At 28.9% G+C, this 19745-nt stretch overlaps 1 protein-coding gene across 1 annotated transcript in view; it reads right to left on the reverse strand.

Annotated features, from left to right (window-relative positions):
* Positions 1–19745, reverse strand: part of LOC107455609 (protein sax-3) — a 146848-nt gene that overhangs the window by 84271 nt on the left and 42832 nt on the right. Inside the window, exon 2 of the mRNA XM_043055409.2 lies at positions 134–424. Coding sequence (XP_042911343.1) covers positions 134–424 — 291 coding nt within the window. The remainder of the gene's footprint in view (positions 1–133; positions 425–19745) is intronic.

The following is a 19745-nucleotide window of genomic DNA, read 5'->3' on the forward strand; positions in this document are numbered from 1 at the left end:
ATGTGTCACGGGTGCTGATATCATGTGAGCATACCAAGAGACCACTGAAGGGATTTCTTTAAATGTAATATTTAAAATACACATATTTTTATGTATAATCATCACAGTGAAGTATAATAGCAAGCTATCTTACCAGCAACTTCAAGCGTAGCATTTCTACTGCGAGCTTTTCCCAAATCATTTGTTGCCAGACACCAATATGTACCAGTATCTTGCTCTCTTTTGGTATGAAGTACGTGCAGGAAAAAGAGTGATCCACTTGGCAAGACCATTCTGTTGGCATTGTTCCGCACTTTATTACCATCATGGAACCACTCGATGCTTGGCTCTGGTTTTCCTTCAGCTTTACAATTAAGGGTGGCGGGCTCATGTTTTGGCACCAGGACATCTGATGGATGCTCCGTTATCCGAGGTGGATGTTGGGCTACAAGAAAGAAAACTCATCTTAATTAAGTGAACTCTAAAATAAAATACATCTGTAACTGAAGATAAACTTTTACCAAAGTTTTAAAAAGGATTTGTAAGCGTATTTTAAGTATTTTCGGGAAGATATGAAAACTTTTATTAATTTTTTTTCTTCTTGAATAAATATATCTTAATTTAAAACTAAGGCATACATAATTGATGTATTCTGATAAAAATACTATAAATTTTAATTATTAATATTATACATTAATAATATTATTAATATTATACATAATACATATTATACATTCATTTATAATATATATTATGTATAATATTAATATTATACACATTAACTCATTATTATTTTAATTTTTAATATTATGCATCAATGTATAATATAAAATATTATGCATTAAATTTATTTGATATCTAAACAGTTTGGTTTAAAAACATTAATGAAGATAGGTGCGAGGGAAGACTATTGTAGTTAAAAAAAACAATTGCTTTAATGAAATGTATTTTGTACAATTTTAAATGTGTTGTTAACAACAAACAGAAAAAAATTTGATTCGACCAATCAAACGATACGATAAAAGTAATTGAGCAACTGCAACTCGAGAAGAAGACCGCTAAAATCACATGGTTGTGCATGGCGCATTAACGTTATAGCTATTGTAGGCTTGGCTTATCACGCTGAATCAATTTAGGGATTAGATACCTGCATGCTACGTCACGCGTGTTTGTCAAACTTGATTTGTTACTAAATCATGCCATCATAAGAAGCTACAATTTACCCACGCGTGACGTCACAAGCAGGAATCCAATTGAAAAATAGTTTTTTTTTTTTAAAATGCCTTTCTTGCATCGGAAAATTAATTTTAGGTATATTTTTTTATCGGCAACACCATTGTCTGCCAATTACCTTCTTTCATTGTAATTTTTGTGCTTTTTTGTGGTAAAAAAAAATTCTTTGCCTTATTATTATAGAAAAATTTCTTTTCGAGGTTGTTTTGTTCTGTAAAACGAAATTAAATCTTATTTTATTTTTCAATTATTATTTTTTACATGAAAAAAAAATAGAAAAATCATACCTGTAGAATTTGGAGTTAGTTCATTAACGAAAATAATGGAAGGGATTGCAGATAAAAAATAAGCCTTAAAAATATTTTTTCATGTGTTTTTTTAACCCAAACGGAACAGAAGGAAATTTTTCTCCGTCTTAAAAATATTTAAGTGAGATAGGTTTAAAATCATAACAGATCTCAGTTCTTTTCCCAAATTCAAATGCATACTTACTCCAAATTTTAAAATTATTTAATGCAAGTCCAAATGAATAAAGATAAAGAAAGATCCGAAGTAACAAATCATTTATCAAAATTACATCAACTGACGAAAAATATCTTTCAGAAAGTGGATTTCACAAATCAGAACAAGATAACAACAGATCAGGAAAGCAATTCTGTATTTGCAAAAGTTGCAGGAATATACACATTTTTAAATAACAGAATTTAATAAGAATCAGATAGAAATTCCAAACATAAAGAATCCAGTGATCAAACTAGCTAGAAGAGACTCTTCAAAGATAAAAAAGGAAACTGTGGACTTGGAAGAAAATTTTTAACTGGAATTCCAGCTCGGTTTCGAAGAAAAAGCCAAAAATATGTAACAGATTGTGGAAAAAATCTGTCCTTTGAAATACTAGAAGAGAAATTATTTATGAAGATGCCTGAAAAGAATATTTTGAATCGTATAAACAAATTTTTAAGAAACATAAAATCAGCTCATGTAAAAAAATATATATTTTATGTTCAATTTATCAATATATTTCGATGCCACTTAAAATTATATAGAGTAAATAGAATTGTTAAAAAAAAATTTGCTCTATTCGATTGCAGAAATGCGTGATTAAAGCTCTAAAAATAAATATTCGAACAGCAAATTATTGTTGTCGCATTCAAAGTTCAGTTTCTTCTTCATGTAATTTCGTAGAAAAATTTTGAAACTGTTTTTTACGGATGAGAAAAGTTCTATTTACATAAAAAATATTTCTTCAGATAGTGTTTCTTAAAACTAAAGAAGATAATATTTTTTTAAAGTAAAAGTTTTCTTGTGCATATAAGAATTTCTTTTTTTACAAAAAAGGAAAAAATTAAAAAAAAAATTTTAAAAAAATTTTTTTAATTAAAAGAATTTTTCTTCAAGAAAAGTTTTTTGAAAGTTAATGTATGTACTAAAATGTAATTTTTTTTATTCATACAGAAAAGTAATATTTCGGGCAATTTTCTTTCATGTCGAAAAAAATATTTTTTTATTACTAAAATATTTTTTGGGGGAAATTTTTTTTTAAATTGTAAAAGTTTTTTAAAACAGAAAAATCGGAAATTTTTTTTCTCGAAAAAGAAAATATAGAAAAGTTTTATTTCTTCCTGCGAAGGATATAAATGAACTCGTTTTACGAAGCGTCTGCTAATATAAGGTTTTTTTTGTTTTTTTTTTCTATTTATGAAAAAGTCAGAGAATGCAAAAAATACAAAATTAGTTTTTATTTAATCCTTTTTTAAATTAATTCCTTTTTTAATTCATTCTTTTCTTTAAATATATTTTCGAAATACAAATCTTACGCCATTATTTTCTTTTTAAATTGATTCATGTGAAAGCCATTAATATACAATAAATATCTGGCATGATGCATAAACAGCAGTTGAGTAAAATTTTTAATACAATATTGGCCACAGATCTTTGAATGCATAATAGAAATACTTCCAAACTCCATTGTATAGTAAAGCAAAGAAATGTATTCATGCAGTAAAAATTGTATGGTCTACCATAGGATTCATAGAGTTCCAACTCATTCTTCTTCGAGAATGGAGTACCCTTTCATACTACCATGTATGATGCTCGTATTTTCTTTTTACTCAAAAGCTGTTAGGTACACTTTCTAAGTAAACTTATATATTTAGAAATTGAAAATTGGATTGGTGTATTTAATGCAGAATGGTAAAATCAGATCCAGAAAGAATATTCCCGAAGTTTACAACAAAAATCACGCTTTGAACTTTATTTATACTTTACTATTTGAGATTATTGTATATTAAAATATCTGTACACAGTTTGTTTTTCAGATGGAATTAATTACAATATTGATGAATGAATTATTATTAAGTAAAAAATAATGACGTCACCCTGAAACTATGATCTGGATTGTTCGAGAAGTCGATAGTCAAATGATTGCTGACATTTTAAAAGATGAAAGAATTTAGAGTACCCACCAAGAGTTCTGTGCAGCGGAATTCATAAGATTTTTCATTATTCTCAAACTCTATCGACTATTTGCATGGAGAAAAAAATTCTTGCAAAATTTCCATACTGTATGGTAACAACATTTCTGGTTAAAAAAAAAGGTTAAAATTAGTTAATAAAACTAAAATGCACGGTATTTAAACCATTTAGTAATTTTTCCGCTCATGTGATAACGGTTTACCGTATATTCTGGTCTTCAAAATCATAGTCCTTTACCTTATTACCACACATTTAGTAAAAATACAAAACCGAAAAGTAAATTTAACCAAATAAATGGTTTTTATGTCATGTTTTAAGGTATCATGATAAAATTACCAAATTTCCCCCCATCAATCAGTTAAGTAAAAAAATCATATTTTCTTGTTAAGTTCACCAAAAGTTATAATCAAAGCAATTTTTGGTGCAAGAAACGCGATAAATTTTACCATATTCTGGTAGTTTTTAATATGTTTTTCTGGGTGTGGGAAACTTGTTTTGAAAATAAAATAGATTGTAATTAAATTAAATTAAATACATGGGAGTTTATTTGATAGTTTAAAGAATAACTTGTTTAAGAGTGAAAAATGAATAAAAAACGAGTGAAAAATGAATGAAAAATTAATTAAGAATGAAAAATGAATGAAAAATGAAAGTGAATTAAGTCTGTTGGGAACATTATTGTGATATATGGTTTAAATATAGATAATGGAAAACCATAGAATTTTTTAGATTTAGCGTCTTTTTAAAGGTAAAAAATTTCGAAAAGTTATTAAACTTTCTTCGTCCTCTTTTACAGTTTTTGTTGATTTAGTTGAATATTTTTCCTGTTTTAGTTTAAATAAAGCAACAACACTAACTCCGCTCCTTAGTTGTAAAACATCTTTCACCTAAGCATTTTTATAAAAATTTTCATTCAGCATGGCATTTGATATCTGATTGCATTAGAAATAAAAATAAAAACATTTTCCTAATTGAAAATAAAACATAAAAAGTGTAAGCATGCATCACTAATCAAAATTTCGAAATGAAAGACATCATTTGACGCGCTAACTCAAATTTCTCATTTCTGGAAGTCCCGTTTCCCTAAAAGCAGTCGTAAAAGATTTGATAACATTAAATGAGACGTAATTTTTTCCTACATCTTTTACGGTTTGGCCTTTATCAAAAGTCACGAAACATAAAATGTTAGGTTGGAAAAAAAAATCGATCTAATAAAATAAAGAAAAAAAGAAGAAAATTTTAGTCATTCAATCTTTGCGCATTTTTATTCTTCTTTTTTTTCCTTCATCGGAACTATAACCGAAGCTGACATAAAAATAAAAATAGGAATGAAAAGAAAAACCAAAGGCTCGCTCTGCAATTTAATCGTAGCCTCAGTCGTAAGATTTTATTTTTTCTTTCTTTTTTTCTGACTTTTTTGCAGACGATCGTGTTGGACAGAACACAATAAAATGCGACCAACGAGCGTAATCTCGTATTTCTGTTCGCGCCAACGGAGCGAACCAATAGGATATCAGCAAAAGACGTGCTTATCAAGGAATAGAGGAATGTGTATAAGACAAAATCCCTCTAATATTGATCGTAAGGAAAAATATTTTCTTACACATTTTTTTTCTTCTCTAAATGCTCATAAATTCATTAATAAATAGTAAGAAATAGCTTATGCTATTTTATTTTCAATTATCTGAATTTCCTAAATACTTGCAAGCAATTTAATAAGAGCTCAATTGTGTTTATGAATGTTCAAAAAGACATAATAAATATGAAAAATAATATCGAATTTAAAATTAGTTTCTTAGCGTTCCCATTTTTTTTTTTTTTGGCTATGGAACCCTAAGTGATCGAGTCTTTTTTGGTGGAACACTCGACATTATAGAAAAAAAATCATTAGCAGCTGTGATCATATTAACCGCAAAAGAAAGAATACTAATTATTTTTAAACTATTTAATTTGTACAGTGAAATATTTAATCTTATGAATTTTTTCTTGGTGTAATGTCAGCGTAAAGATTATGCTCAAAATAAATAAAATAAGCAGAATTATGGTTTTTAAAAAAAGAACTGTTATAAACCACCACTAGTTATCAGGAAAATGCATTTATTTATTATCAAATTTAGTTATTTCATTTTAAATTGAAAATCTCGATGAGAAATACTAATGAAAATTTTCTCACACCAGACTGATGTCAAAGACATGGTTCCCAGTAGAACACCTAAGTCAACTATCACTGGCTTCGGTCAGTAAGCGGGTGGCTGGCCACTTTGATCAGCCTAAGTAGGGACCGAAGGTCCTCGTTAAACTGTTCTACCGTAAAGTGCGCGACTTCGCGTACAAGTAGTCCAAAGCGGAGAGGCCATTCCCTCTGCAGAGGATCAAAATTGTGATGACATGTCTTCTGATCATTCTCAGAGATGTTTCCCAGACCGTCGCCAATAGCCCATTGTACAGCTCTAGTGCAAGGCAAATAAAATACCTACCTACTTATGAATGTTTATAAATGTATATTCTTTTCATAATTTATTCAATTTATTGGTGTTAAGAAAATATAAATATATTTTAAATCTTGCTACTATTTTTCATTTGCATTTTACATAATTTATTCAATTAATTGTTGTTAAAAAATGTAAATATATTTTAAATCTATTTTTCATTCGCATTTTACATAATTTATTCAATTAATTGTTGTTAAAAAAATATAAATATATTTTAAATCTTGCCACTATTTTTCATTCGCATTTTACACACAGGAGTTCATATAAACAAGCGAAATATTAAAGAAATCATGGATTATTCATTGGATATAAATGTTATTATTATTAGCTAAAAATGTCGTAACTCTCAGAACCCTGTTTATCCTTCCACGGAGCACCAGGGTTCCGCTGAACATGTTTTGGGAACCGCTGTCTTAGACTATCAAATCTTAAAAGAAGGACATCGTTTATTGTTAGGACATCGTTAACTATTCTCTCAATTTCATATTTATAGATTTGCAATGCATCTTATTGTATTAGGACTATTAAACAGTAAGCATTAACCCTTTATAAGACCGTGAGAAATATACTTCCCGCCACCTTCCTTAATTTGTAAGCGTTAATGGGAAGCTATTTTTATACCTATGGTTCCCGCAGTTGCCTACTGATATCTTTAAAAAATACGAAAATTATAAATGTTGGCAAAAGTAAAGGTTGGCGTGGGGTCAAAAGGAGAGGCAAAAACTGAGAAGCTATTTTGTTGGTGTTCCTTCATTTCATCATTTTTCATCTAGTTTATTTGTAGTTATAAACTCCCAATTAATAAATTCGACTATTTATAGACAAAGAGGTTCAAGTTGATAGCCAATTCCTTACAGTAGATAAAATTTTGAAAACCCCATCCACCTTTTTACCAAGAAATGGTCTTAAAAGTTAGGTAATTAAACTAAATTAATTTCTTGTTATAAATCATTCTCAATCTTAAAGAAATATTTTTAACTTAACATTTCTGGAAAGTAATGATCCCCTAAATATTTCAGTATTCACAAACTTTTTTTGCTACTTGCCTGGAGAAAAAAAATCAGGTAAAATTACTGTTCTGTATAGTAATGACATTTCTGGTAAAAAAATTCAAAAATTCTAGTTAATAAAACCGAAATATTTGGTAATTTTGTATTTTGTCTTTTCGACCGGTAACGGTTTACAGAAAATCCCAGTATATCAAAATTGTAGTTCTTATTACCACACATCTTGTAAAAAATACAAAAATAAAAAGTAAATTTAACCGAATAGATGGTTTTAATGTCCTGCTATAAGGTATCGTGATAAAATTACCAAACGCTACCACATTCACCAAATTGTATCACATACGATTGTATACACTCGTATTATAAAACCATACTTTATTGTTAATTTTACCAAAATCAATACCAAAGCTCTTAGGTAAAAATTAACGAGCTTTTTAATGTTTCCATTTCAGCCAGAAACATGGTAACTTTTACTATATTCTGGAAGTTTTGATCATATATTGCTCACAGTGTATAAGGAATTAAATTGCCGATACTGAAATTGTTTCTTATAGTTGTATTCCTAACAGCAAACTCGTTTTTCTTTATCGCAGTTTATAGAAAAGCGCTATAAACAAGTAATTCAATATCATTTCAAATTTTAAAAAGCTGAGTTTCCAAATTGATTTGTACGTTCTGTTATAATTAATAAAAAACTAATGTAATTCACATTAGTTGATTAAAAGCTTCATTCGCCACAAAAATAATCAGTTTGGAAATGACAGACAACATGCATCAACCGCTCAAAAATAGGCGACTAATTTCAAGACTTGCTAGATGTGAATGATAAGAAACAAAAGTGATTTGAAATCTAAAACATAAAGAGGCCAATGAAAAATTTAAAAATAAAGGTGTGAAACCACAGTAGCCCAGAGAGTATATTTTAGTAAGTAAATTTTTTCTAGTTTTTTTTCTCTCCTTTATTTTTCCATTTTTTGTTGGCAACTTTACGTTTTATAATTCAAATCACTTTTGCTTCTTCTCATTCACGTCTAGCAAAGAAATGGACACCTATATTTGAGAGCTTGAAACTTGTCATTTATTTCTAATTTGTATATTTTTTAAAGCGGATGAAGTTTTGAGTCAAGTAATATCTTACGGCTGCAGTTTCTCAGGACTATTTATTGAATATAATTCATAATATTTTCTGTTATGCATCAACTATTGAAGTTGAAGAACTAAAAAAAAAATACCTGTTGAAGAACTAATTGTACATTTTAGGGAATTTGAGAAAATTAGTTTTCAAACATGAATCGCAGAAAATACACAGTTTGAAATTTTTCAATGTGTAGAATGGTAATAAAGAGATTTTGCTATCTGTAAATGCACAAAATTAAGCAACCGTAGGAAATTTTGGTATCACTGATTTCAAGTTAAAAACAACAAATTTGTAAGTAAAAAATAACATGAAGCAAGTCCTGAAAATATGAAGTTAGGCATTGAAAAACTCAAAGGAAGAGATGGAGACAAGTGAAATATAAATAAAATAAGAAGAAACCAGAAACAGTTCATGATGAAATACGAAAAGAAAAACACGGGGAACGCATGAATCAACATTCAAAACGCATGCGAAATAATACGTGAGAAAAGACATGTAAAAATGCGATAACGAAGGAAGTAAGGTATAAAATTACTGTTGTTGAAACCACAAGCGAAATTTCATTCCCTCAAAAAGAAAGTAAAAGCACGTGAAAAAACTCATGAAAACAGTAACGAAGCATGAGGAACATAAAAAACAGCACGCTGAATAAAAAACTGAATACCCTAAATAACTTTCGATCTAATGATCGGAATTTCACGCCCCAGACCTCAATCTTAAAGGTTTGAAGTCCTGACATCAAATATTCTAATTAATTAGTGCAGATGGTACTTCAAGTTAAGGGTTCAGTTACAGAAATGTACCTTCTCTGAATAAACATACTTTTTTTATCGGTGAATTCGGGTACTTGACCTTCTGTGGAGAGTACTTGTAATCTGGAATATATGTTCCCAATAGTTTGATCAGGAAAGAGGTCGAAAGTTTGGACCCTTTAATGTAAATTTAACTTTTTGAATATTTTGCCATATCTCGAAAACTACTTAAGCAAATCAATTTTTTTGCACACAATTATAAAATTCGTTTATTCAAAGATGATTACATTCAGTATAAAATTTCTAATTAATGTTTATTATTTTATCATTATTTTATTTTGATCAAAAAATATTAAATTGTAATTTATGAAATTTTTTACTACATCACACAACTCAAATCTGCCCATTAAAATCTGTCCATAATATGTTTATCCAGAGAAAGTCCATTTTTGTGTTTAATTTCGCAGCTTAAAATATCGTCTGCACTAATCAATTAGTATATTTGAAGTTCGGTTCTCGAACCTTAAAGATTAAATCCTAGTACATAAAAGATCCAATCATTAGATTAAAAGTTTTTTTTTTGATTTTGCCTTCTGCTCGTGAAATAGGTAACAAAATTATAAGAAACGTCAGCATAACAAGAAATCCGTTAAAAAACAATGTATTCGTTAAAAAATAAAATATGAAAGAACGCTTAAAATAGGAATCATATTAAAATAGCATTAAGAATGACGCGAAAGTACAGGAAAATAAAGCGTCAGAAACTCCGTATTTATAAAACTTCACGTGTCGCTGTTACATATCAAAACAACATAATTAAGCTATTAAACTGCGTGCCAAAGTTACGCAGATAATCTTCATTTACTAAGTTTGTTATTATTCTAAAACTTACTTAAATTATGCTGTTCCAACTCAAATATAAACTATTTCACACAAATGTAAGTCATACAAAAATATCATAAATGAATAGAATGATATATTACACGCAATGCTCGAACTCTCTGTAAGTACGAACGCGATCGTTAAAATGCTTTCAGCAATATTCTCATCTTAAATAGAACAATGGATTACGTGTTTTGAGTTTAAAAGGTCTGACGTTTAGCGCTAAAATAAACGAGCCCAAGCCCCATCCTCAAGATTAAGTTGGATACGACTTTATTATCTCAGTGAAGTAATTGTATCGTATACGCCATTGCCAGGGAGTCATAAATTGGTCACAAAACTAGAAACGGTCCACTACCGTTTCATTGATAACAAAGACTATGCTTGGCGATAAAAGATGTAAGCGTTCTGTTTAATTTCCTGTACTTCAGTGAAAATAGTCCGAACGTTAAGGAACATTTTCATTGGTCACTTGGAAGGGAAATTAAATTCAGTCTTTATTCTTATTGATTTATTGATATTTAATAAAATGAAAATATTCAAGCAGCAATTAACCGAAAGAATTGTCTCTGGTTAAATTTAGCTAAAAGTGCTTATACACAATACTTGTTGAAAGCTATAAAACACGCAATATTTACCTATATTTAATAGAATTTTAATATTCAAGTAGCAATCAGCCAAAAGTACTGAATCTAGTTAGGGCTAACTAAAAGTGCTAGTACATGATACTTGCTGAAGGCAATAAAGTAGTTTAAAGTTGTTCTTTAGAAAGTACTATGGAATTTATTCAAGGTGAGTCCGATGTTCCAAACCAACTCATACTAAAATAGCCATGATACTATCGACGGGGTTTACTTTGCTCATTGGAATAATTTCGTTCATTTCTTTAAAAAAAAACATAGTGAGTCAAATTGACTATTCTCTGAACAGGGAAACGAATAGCGAAAGTGTAGAAAGTAACCACACATTTGGCAATATTTTTGACTGATGAGCAGCAATGTTGTATGGCAAATAGCACTATTTTAATAATCGCCAACTCAACGTGAAACCGGCCAAAATTGGTAAATATTAATGATAAATGACAAACCTTTGTGTTTACTTCATTTATTAGTTCTTGCTGAATAGAATATAGTATGTCAATCTGTCTCAAAGTGGATGCTGACACTACACTTATGTCTGACCAGTTATAATGAAAAAAGAGCGAAAGAGAGGTAAAATAAAAAACTTTAAATTTGATGCACAGGAGAAATGAAGGTTGCGAAGCTTCTACACAAACAATTTTTTTCAGAAAAATATTTGAACATGAAGATAAAGTAGGAATCGCGGTTTATATCCATTTTCCCCAAAAATAATTTCCCCTATCTCTTGTATTTTGACAATTAATAAGTTTATTGTTTGTATGTTAGTTTAGGGATTAGCAATTGTGGATGTTAGTGGTTTTGACAAATCGATAATGAGGAAAATCGGTTTTATCCGAGAGTTATTACATAGTGAAAATCGACGTGCTGAAGAAAAACGGTTCCTGTCCGCGGGCAAAATTCTTTTTTTTTTCTTTCTTAGAATCAGTTTTTTGTAAACATAAACCGTTCTTCCACCTTGATCTTCGTACGTGATGATGGGAATTTGGAAGTTTCCTATCTGAAAAAAATAGTAAAAAGGAGCCGTTTATTTTTCAGGAAAAAGCGGATGAATCCAACATTTCTCTTAGTGACGGTGCTTTCAAGCCTCCGTCTGCAAAGAAATGACAAGGCAAATCTTTTTTGGAAGAAGATTTCTCTAGATGATTTCACGCAGTGCAATAAATTTTATTCGTACCTACTCAAATGTTCTCTTTTTGAGTCATCATTTCAGCTAATAGCTTTTAATCAAAATTTTATAAAGAAAATTTAACGAATAAGTACACTAAGTAACTTGTAATCGTATGTTATGATCAATAATATTCAAGATTACAAATAATCCTTATTTGTAATAGTAGATCCCCATTAGTTATAATTACAGATTATAGACGCTTTCAAACATGGCTATAATTGCAATAATATATTTAGATTACTTGTAATCGTAAATGAAGATAAACTTTAATTGTAAATAATTACAAACTTTAATCACAACTAGTGATAAGTTTTACTTGTTAATACAGTTACAAGTAATTATCACTTGTAGCCTTACTCATTTGATATGAATTAAATTTTTCCATATTCTGCAGTATAATTATGGTCTCTAGTAATTCTCTTTCATAACTTTTAACAAGTGTAATAAGTTATATTTCAGTAAACATAGCTCCGAAATTTGATTTTTTGACACCATATATTCACATAAATTTGAACAAATAGATCAGAGGGATATTAATATTCATCGAAAATAATTTACAGTCAACATAACTTGTAAAAATGAGTTTTGGAATTACAGACATTTTGATTCTATTTGACTTAACATTACTCAATTTGCGCTATACCCTGTTTAAAAATTAATAAACTCAGATCTAAATGGTGAGATTAAAGCGGAAAGAATGATATGAAGAAAGAAAAGATAATTCTGAACTCGCCAAAATTAATGAGTCAAAAAAGTTGAGACGACATCTGCAAATTTAAGAGAAGAGAAATAAAATTATTCGAACACGGGAAAACTCACATAATTAAGCGGAAATGAAAGAAACACAACAATAAGATTTTACTCAAAATTTTCCATAATTCCCTTAGCCTAGCTTACAGCTCAGATGCATTAATTAATAATTACTTAAGTGTAAAAAGAAAATAAAAATCGAAAAGATATTTTAACGACGAGAAGGATATTGAAGGACCAAAAATGAAAAGAAAGTTATTGTATTTTTTTTAAAGAAAGAAAATGTAATTTTATTTTTAGATCATTAATTAAACCACACTCTTTCCGAGGGAATAATTAACTTTCTTAAAAATTTTCCTTCCCAGCTGATGGCGGAGGTTTTTAATATCAAAAATTTATTTTCTTCTTTCAAAAATAATTCTTGACTGTTTCGTTAATGAAAATGTTTTCCCTTCTTTGAAGATTATTCTCTGTAGAATTTTGAACTGGTTATCGAGAGGAACAATTAAAATTGAAATTTGCACGCCATCTTCGCTTTTAATGACTTCAGTGTGCTTTTTAATCTTTGCATTAATGATAACTGACATTTTTTTTTACTAAAAAAATAATAGTGAGGCAATTAAAGTTTTAATCAGAAACTCTTTTTTTTTGTTTATTATCCAACTGCGTAATTAAAATTTGTAACTTGAAAAATAAATATTTGTTTAACTTTAGATAGCACAAATTTCTTTGATTGATTAGGTTTAAAAAGTAGAAACTGTTTTATTTCTCTATTCGCATTCAGAAATAAAACTCTCAATTTTGACGATTGTGCAATCCTTGAGCTGTATTTTGTTAATTTTGAGAATCCTTTCGTCATAAAATCTCGTGATTTGTGTGAGATTGTTAATTAGAGTGAAGAATGTGTGGGATGAAAACCAGACGATCGAAACTAAACTGACTCAATGAGTTGGCTTCATACCAGGAAGATCCCGTGTTCAAATCCCTCTTCGGGCATGGATGTAATTTATTTTTCTGCTCTATCTGCCTTTCTTATATTATTGGGGTGATGTCAATTCTCCTACGTAATGGCGCCCACGAAAGATTGATCAAAAAAGCCTCCCGTTAGATATCACTACGAATGTCTCATGGTATTTTTTTTTTAAATAAAATGAAGTGGCGAAATATATCTTAAAATGATAGAATATATCTTAAAATGACGAAATTCATTTCCGCGAAGTAGTGGTGACAGTAATTTCGTCAATTTGATAAAATGTCCACTCGGCGCCTATACCAAGAAGTAGTTTCGTCAAAAACAACGAAAGTTTCGTAAAATTTGAGTATCTATTTCAGAACTCCTTGAATTTGCTGAATAATTAGTGTATATTTAAGCTATTTTAACTAAAATTTCTTGTATGAAATGATGGTAGTTAATGTTTTAAACGGATAACTAATGCTTTTGTATCATCTCATTAGAAGTTTAAAGGCGAATAATTGTGCAATTTCAAGATAGAGACAAGATGGCAGTTTGTTTGCATTGAAGTTAGCTGTTAGAATGAGTTCTTCTTGTCGAATCGAATTGACGAACTGTTCATCGCCTAATTTAATACTAAGTAAATTTAAATACTCATTACTAATTTATTAAGAATATTGTTTGTGGTCGATTATTTGCCGAGTAATTTCACTCTTCTTGTCGGATTGGTTGACAAACTACTCACATAAACTGTAATAAAATGCTTGTATATTTTTAGTTGCATAAGGAAGAAGTTTGTGTGTTCATAAGATTTACCTATATCTGTCAGTTGTATAAAGTAATTTTATAATATTTAAAACTTCTATTCACTTCCGTTTCGAATTCATAATAATATTCTGTTCTTTGTGTATGTTCGATTCACAAACTAATTTTATTTTAAGAAATATTGTATAGATCAATTCTAAACCTATGGTTTGCCTTAGATTGTATCGTGAATCTTAGTGAAACACCTCTATAACGTATCTTCGTGAAACACCACTATACAGCATCTTAGTGAAATATCTCTATACCGTATCTTTGTGAAACACCGCTATACCGTATCTTAGTGAAACATCTCTATACCGTATCTTGGTGAAACACCACTATACCGTATCTTAGAGAAACATCTCTATACCGTATCTTAGTGAAATACCTCTATAACGTATCTTTGTGAAGCACCACTATACAGTATCTTAGTGAAACTTCTCTATACCGTATCTTTGTGAAACACCACTATACAGCATCTTAGTGAAACATTCCTATACCGTATCTTAGTGAAATACCTCTATAACGTATCTTTGTGAAGCACCACTATACAGTATCTTAGTGAAACACCTCTATAACGTATCTTTGTGGAACACCACTATACAGCATCTTAGTGAAGCATTCCTATACCGTATCTTTGTGAAACACCACTATACCGTATCTTAGTGAAACATCTCTATACCGTATCTTTGTGAAATACCGCTATACCGTATCTTAGTGAAACATCTCTATACCGTATCTTAGTGAAATACCTCTATAACGTATCTTTGTGAAGCACCGCTATACAGTATTAGTGAAACTTCTCTATACCGTATCTTTGTGAATCACTACCTTGGTATTATAAAGTAGTTGCCACCATTGTTGGTGTTCCCGAAAATTTTTTACTGCGTATTTCATTTTGCCTCACAAATTAATCTCTGGCAAATAAAAATTTTCATGAATTTTTTCAAGAAAGAAAATATTATTTTTCTAATTAATTACAAAATACATTAAAAACAAAGTGTATATAATTTCATAATTTTCAAGTAATTGGTAAATACTTGAAATACTTTTAAACAATAAGTCAGAAATTAAGCTTTTGCTAGCAAAATATTAACTGTTATTGAGTAATCTTTTAAAGTAACATGTTACTCAAGTCGCCAAGTGCTAAACATCTATTGCTAAAAGTATGAACCATTTTAAATTACCACAATTGCTTTTTCCGACAGTATCTTTTAAAGCTTTCGTAGAAGCCTATGAGCCATATTACATTTTTCCATTTGCCAAAATTATCAACATTTATGTAAATCAATTAATAAATTATATAATTTCCATCTCTGTCTTTCCTTCGTATGTGATTATACTTATAAAATGATTTAAAGTGCAGATTTCAAGTTAATGGAATAAATATTTCAGTAGTTTCTACAATCTATCTATCTAAGTTTGTTTTAAACTTTCGTACCAACCTATGAGCCATATTACATTTTTCCATTTGTTAAAATAATCAATTTTCATGTAAATAAATTAATAAATTAGCTAATTTCTTTCTCTGTCTTTTCTCCGAATACGATTATACTTATAAAATAGTTTAAAGTGTGGATTTTAAGTCAATGGAATAAAATATTTTAGTGGTTTCTACATTTCATCTATCTTAGTATTTTTTAAAACTTTCATGCAAACCTAAGAGCGATATTACATTTTTCTATTTGACAAAATAATCAAGTTTTATTTAAGTTAATTAATAAATTACATAATTTATTTTTCTGTATTTTTTTCGTATACTATATAATCTCATACGAAAACTAACTTTTAAAATGATAATGATGAGTAAGTAATGATTTATAAGCAATTATGCTAAAAAAATTATTTAAAGTGTGAATTTTATGCCAATGGAATAAAATATGTCTCTCGCAGTTTCTAGAATTTCTTAGTTGAAGTAGAAAACTCAACATTACGAAAAGACGAATACTCAAAATTATATTTACGTTTATTTCATGTTTTTATTTTTGAAATACAGTTTCTCTCCTTCGTTCAACTAGCCTCCTAGTCTTGCAAATAAGAATAGTATGGCCTATTTTTCACAATCCTTCATATTTTTCCCTTCATAACAAAACAAAAGCCCATACATTTCTACCATATTTTTTTTTATCTTCAACTTTTTCAGCCGCGGATGAAAGGGGAAATCTATTGAATTTTATATTTGCCAGTATATATTGGCTCATGGGTACGAGAACAGGAAAAAATATGGCAGAAGGGAAGAGAGGAAAGCTTTTCTTGGAAATTGGTTTGCCTTGGCAACCAAAAGTATTCAGAAAACTTCGATGGGTTATGAGCGAAAAATATTTTCCTTTCCTCTTTTCCCTCCAGAGACGTAAAATAATATCTATGTAGTGAATAATAAATAAAATAAAAATGCAACTTTTACAGATTGTAACGGAAAACAAATAGGGAAATAATTTTTTGTTGATTTTTTTTCCTAATAAAATTGGCTTATTTCGTAGCGATTCTTGGTCTTAAGTGCGGAGAAGAATTTCGGAGAGGAATTGATGTTAATGGAACATATGTTATTATGAACGTGCTTGGATTGATTAGTTTTTAAAATAAATTGCTTTCTTCATCCTATATATGTGGTGAAATATCTTTCTATGGAATTCCTTTCAATATTTATGATTTAGTTTAAGATTTTGAGTTTGTTTTCAAAGAGTTCGTTTTCAGAATTTGTTTCAGTATGTTTTAACAAAAGGAAAGAATTAAAAGTTGGTAATTTCTAGTAAATAAGCCGATTTTACTAGAAACGATCTTTTCTAGTAAAATTGGTTTATTTCGTAGCGATTCTTGGTCTTAAGTGCGGAGAAGAATTTCGAAGAGGAATTGATGTTAATGGAACATATGTTATTATCAACGTGCCTGGATTGATTAGTTTTTAAAATAAATTGCTTTCTTCATCCTATATATGTGGTGAAATATCTTTCTATGGAATTCCTTTCAGTATTTATGATTTAGTTTAAAATTTTGAGTTTGTTTTCAAGGAGTTCGTTGTCAGAGTATGTTTCAGTTTGTTTTAACAAAAGGAAAGAATTAAGAGTTGGTAATTTCTAGTAAATAAGCCAATTTTACTAGAAAAGATCTTTTCAAGTAAAATCTTTTTTTATGATAACATATTTAATAATTGAAGAAAATAATTACAAAGTATTTCTTTTGGAAGCTTGAAATGTATAGTGCGTGTACTTCTTGATCTCAAAAATAAGGATTTACTGTGAATGAATTTTGATAAAATACGGATTTCCAGAAGATAATTCGATTACCGATGTTTCAACTCAATTAATAATTTAAAATTTATAGTTAAAAAAAATTAAAATCACAGAAAATTTGAGTAAACTATGAAATTTCCAATAGTGAAGGAATTTTCTCAAAATATCAAAATGCAAAAAAGTTATTTGCAAATGAAGCTCCCATAGAAAAAACATTTAGCTGCTGGCTTTGAGAGGGGAAGTATTGTGTCCTCTTAAGTGGGGAGAAGAAATTCGAAGAGGAATTGAAGTTAAAGGAACATAGGTTATTATAAAAGCGTGCCTGTACTGATTTGTTTCTAAAATAATTTTTTCTCTCCATCCTATTTATGTGGGGAGAAAGCTTTCTATGAAATTCCTTTTTCTATTTATGATTTAGTTTAAGAGTTTTACTTTGTTTTTACAGAATAATAAAGGGAAAGAATTAAGCTTTGGTAATTTCGACTTTCTTTTATTGACTCTTATTATAACTCGTGATCTAAGAATTAGATTTTAACTCTTTGCGGAACAGAAAATTTCGGTTGAAAATTTTAGTCAGGCCACGTATTATCAAATGTTACCTCAGATAGAGCATTCTTATTGAAGACACATACTTTATCTTTTTGTAGCTTTACGAGTAGCGGTAGCTAAAAATTAGTGAACGCTTAGAAGCAAACAGATTTATATTTATAGTGATTTGCAACATTTTTGGATTAAGTGTTGATAAACTGACACCACTGCATCAGAAAAGACTATATTTCTTATGCTTCTATCAACTAGTAGAAAGGCATTATTTCACAATATGAATGATTTTTAAACATTTTTTTCTTAGAAATTTTTTTAAAAACAGTACATGTTCGGATAATATTGCTTTTAGTTAATAAAGGTTAATAAAGTCGACTTAAAAGCACTATTTTTCAATAAGCAGAAAAAAAGATTTAGTGCGTTTAGCTATCCATTAACTTATTAGCCTTTTAGAACAAAAAGAAACAATTCTAGTTTTTCCTTGTTAGCCAACTGAGAATTATGTAAATGACGCAATTTCTTTTATTTATAAGGCAACTATTTAACAATTTTGAATGTTTGTTTCATTTCATTCTTTGAAACAGTTGTTTTAAATTTGTATAAAATTTTAAATTTCAAGACTAAAATCTTCTTTTTTAAAGTAGTGTTGGACAGATCATGGGTTAGTCCACTTGCCACCAGGCTAAACGTGGGAGGTTCTCGTGGTCTTCATTTCCATGTAACGCAAATGCGGATTAGTTCCATCTAAAAAGTCTTTCACGAAGGAAAATTTCTCCCAATACTTGATCCACGAGTTCAATTATCTTCTGGATTGGGTTCAAAATTACAAGACTACGTTGTTGATCTAATGATCATCTCCATAGCCGTAAACCCAAAATTAGTCAGCTGTTCAACGACGGTTATAAAATAAAATAAAGTTTCTTTTTAACAACGTATATCATGTTACTACATATTAAAAAGCCAAACAATTTTGAGAATCTACTAGAAATTTTAGTAGATCTAAAAACTTAGAACTATTGCATTTGACCACATAAACCAGATGCTTACCCACTTGCTTACTACGATGTCCACGCCTACATCTTTATAATTTAAAATTCGGTAATCAAGTACATCATAATACATTTAAATTAATAAAGTAAAGCAAAATACATTAAAAATTTTTTACTTGATTAAATGGAAGCATATTTTCGTATTTCATCATTAGTAACTAATAGTATTAGCTTTATATTATGTTATATCCTTATATCATAGTAGCATAATAGAGGAAACAGATTACCTTTTAGGTCTGAAGTATAATTTGTTTGTTTTTTAATAAACGGTTTTCTTTTCTACGAGTATTACAAATTTTACGCCATCGTATTTTAAATAAATGCTTTCGTAAATGTTATTTTTGACAGTAGAACGCATTTAAAAATATTTTATAATGTTTTGAAACTGATTTATGACATGTTTGATAAAACTAGTTTTTATTTATTTAGTATCAAACTAAAGGATTTTTATTTAATATCGAACAAGATGGAAGAAGATACACACATATATGTATATATATATATATATATATATATTTACTGCAAACTTGTACGGTTGAAAAGAAAACTTCTTACTAGCAGCAACATTAGATATCTTATTAAATCTTCAGTAGACATATTAAATCAATCTAGTAGACATACTAAATCTTCAATTTAAAATTTCGAAAAAA

Source organism: Parasteatoda tepidariorum, chromosome 7 (assembly GCF_043381705.1).
Source record: "Parasteatoda tepidariorum isolate YZ-2023 chromosome 7, CAS_Ptep_4.0, whole genome shotgun sequence".
NCBI classification, from domain to species: domain Eukaryota; kingdom Metazoa; phylum Arthropoda; class Arachnida; order Araneae; family Theridiidae; genus Parasteatoda; species Parasteatoda tepidariorum.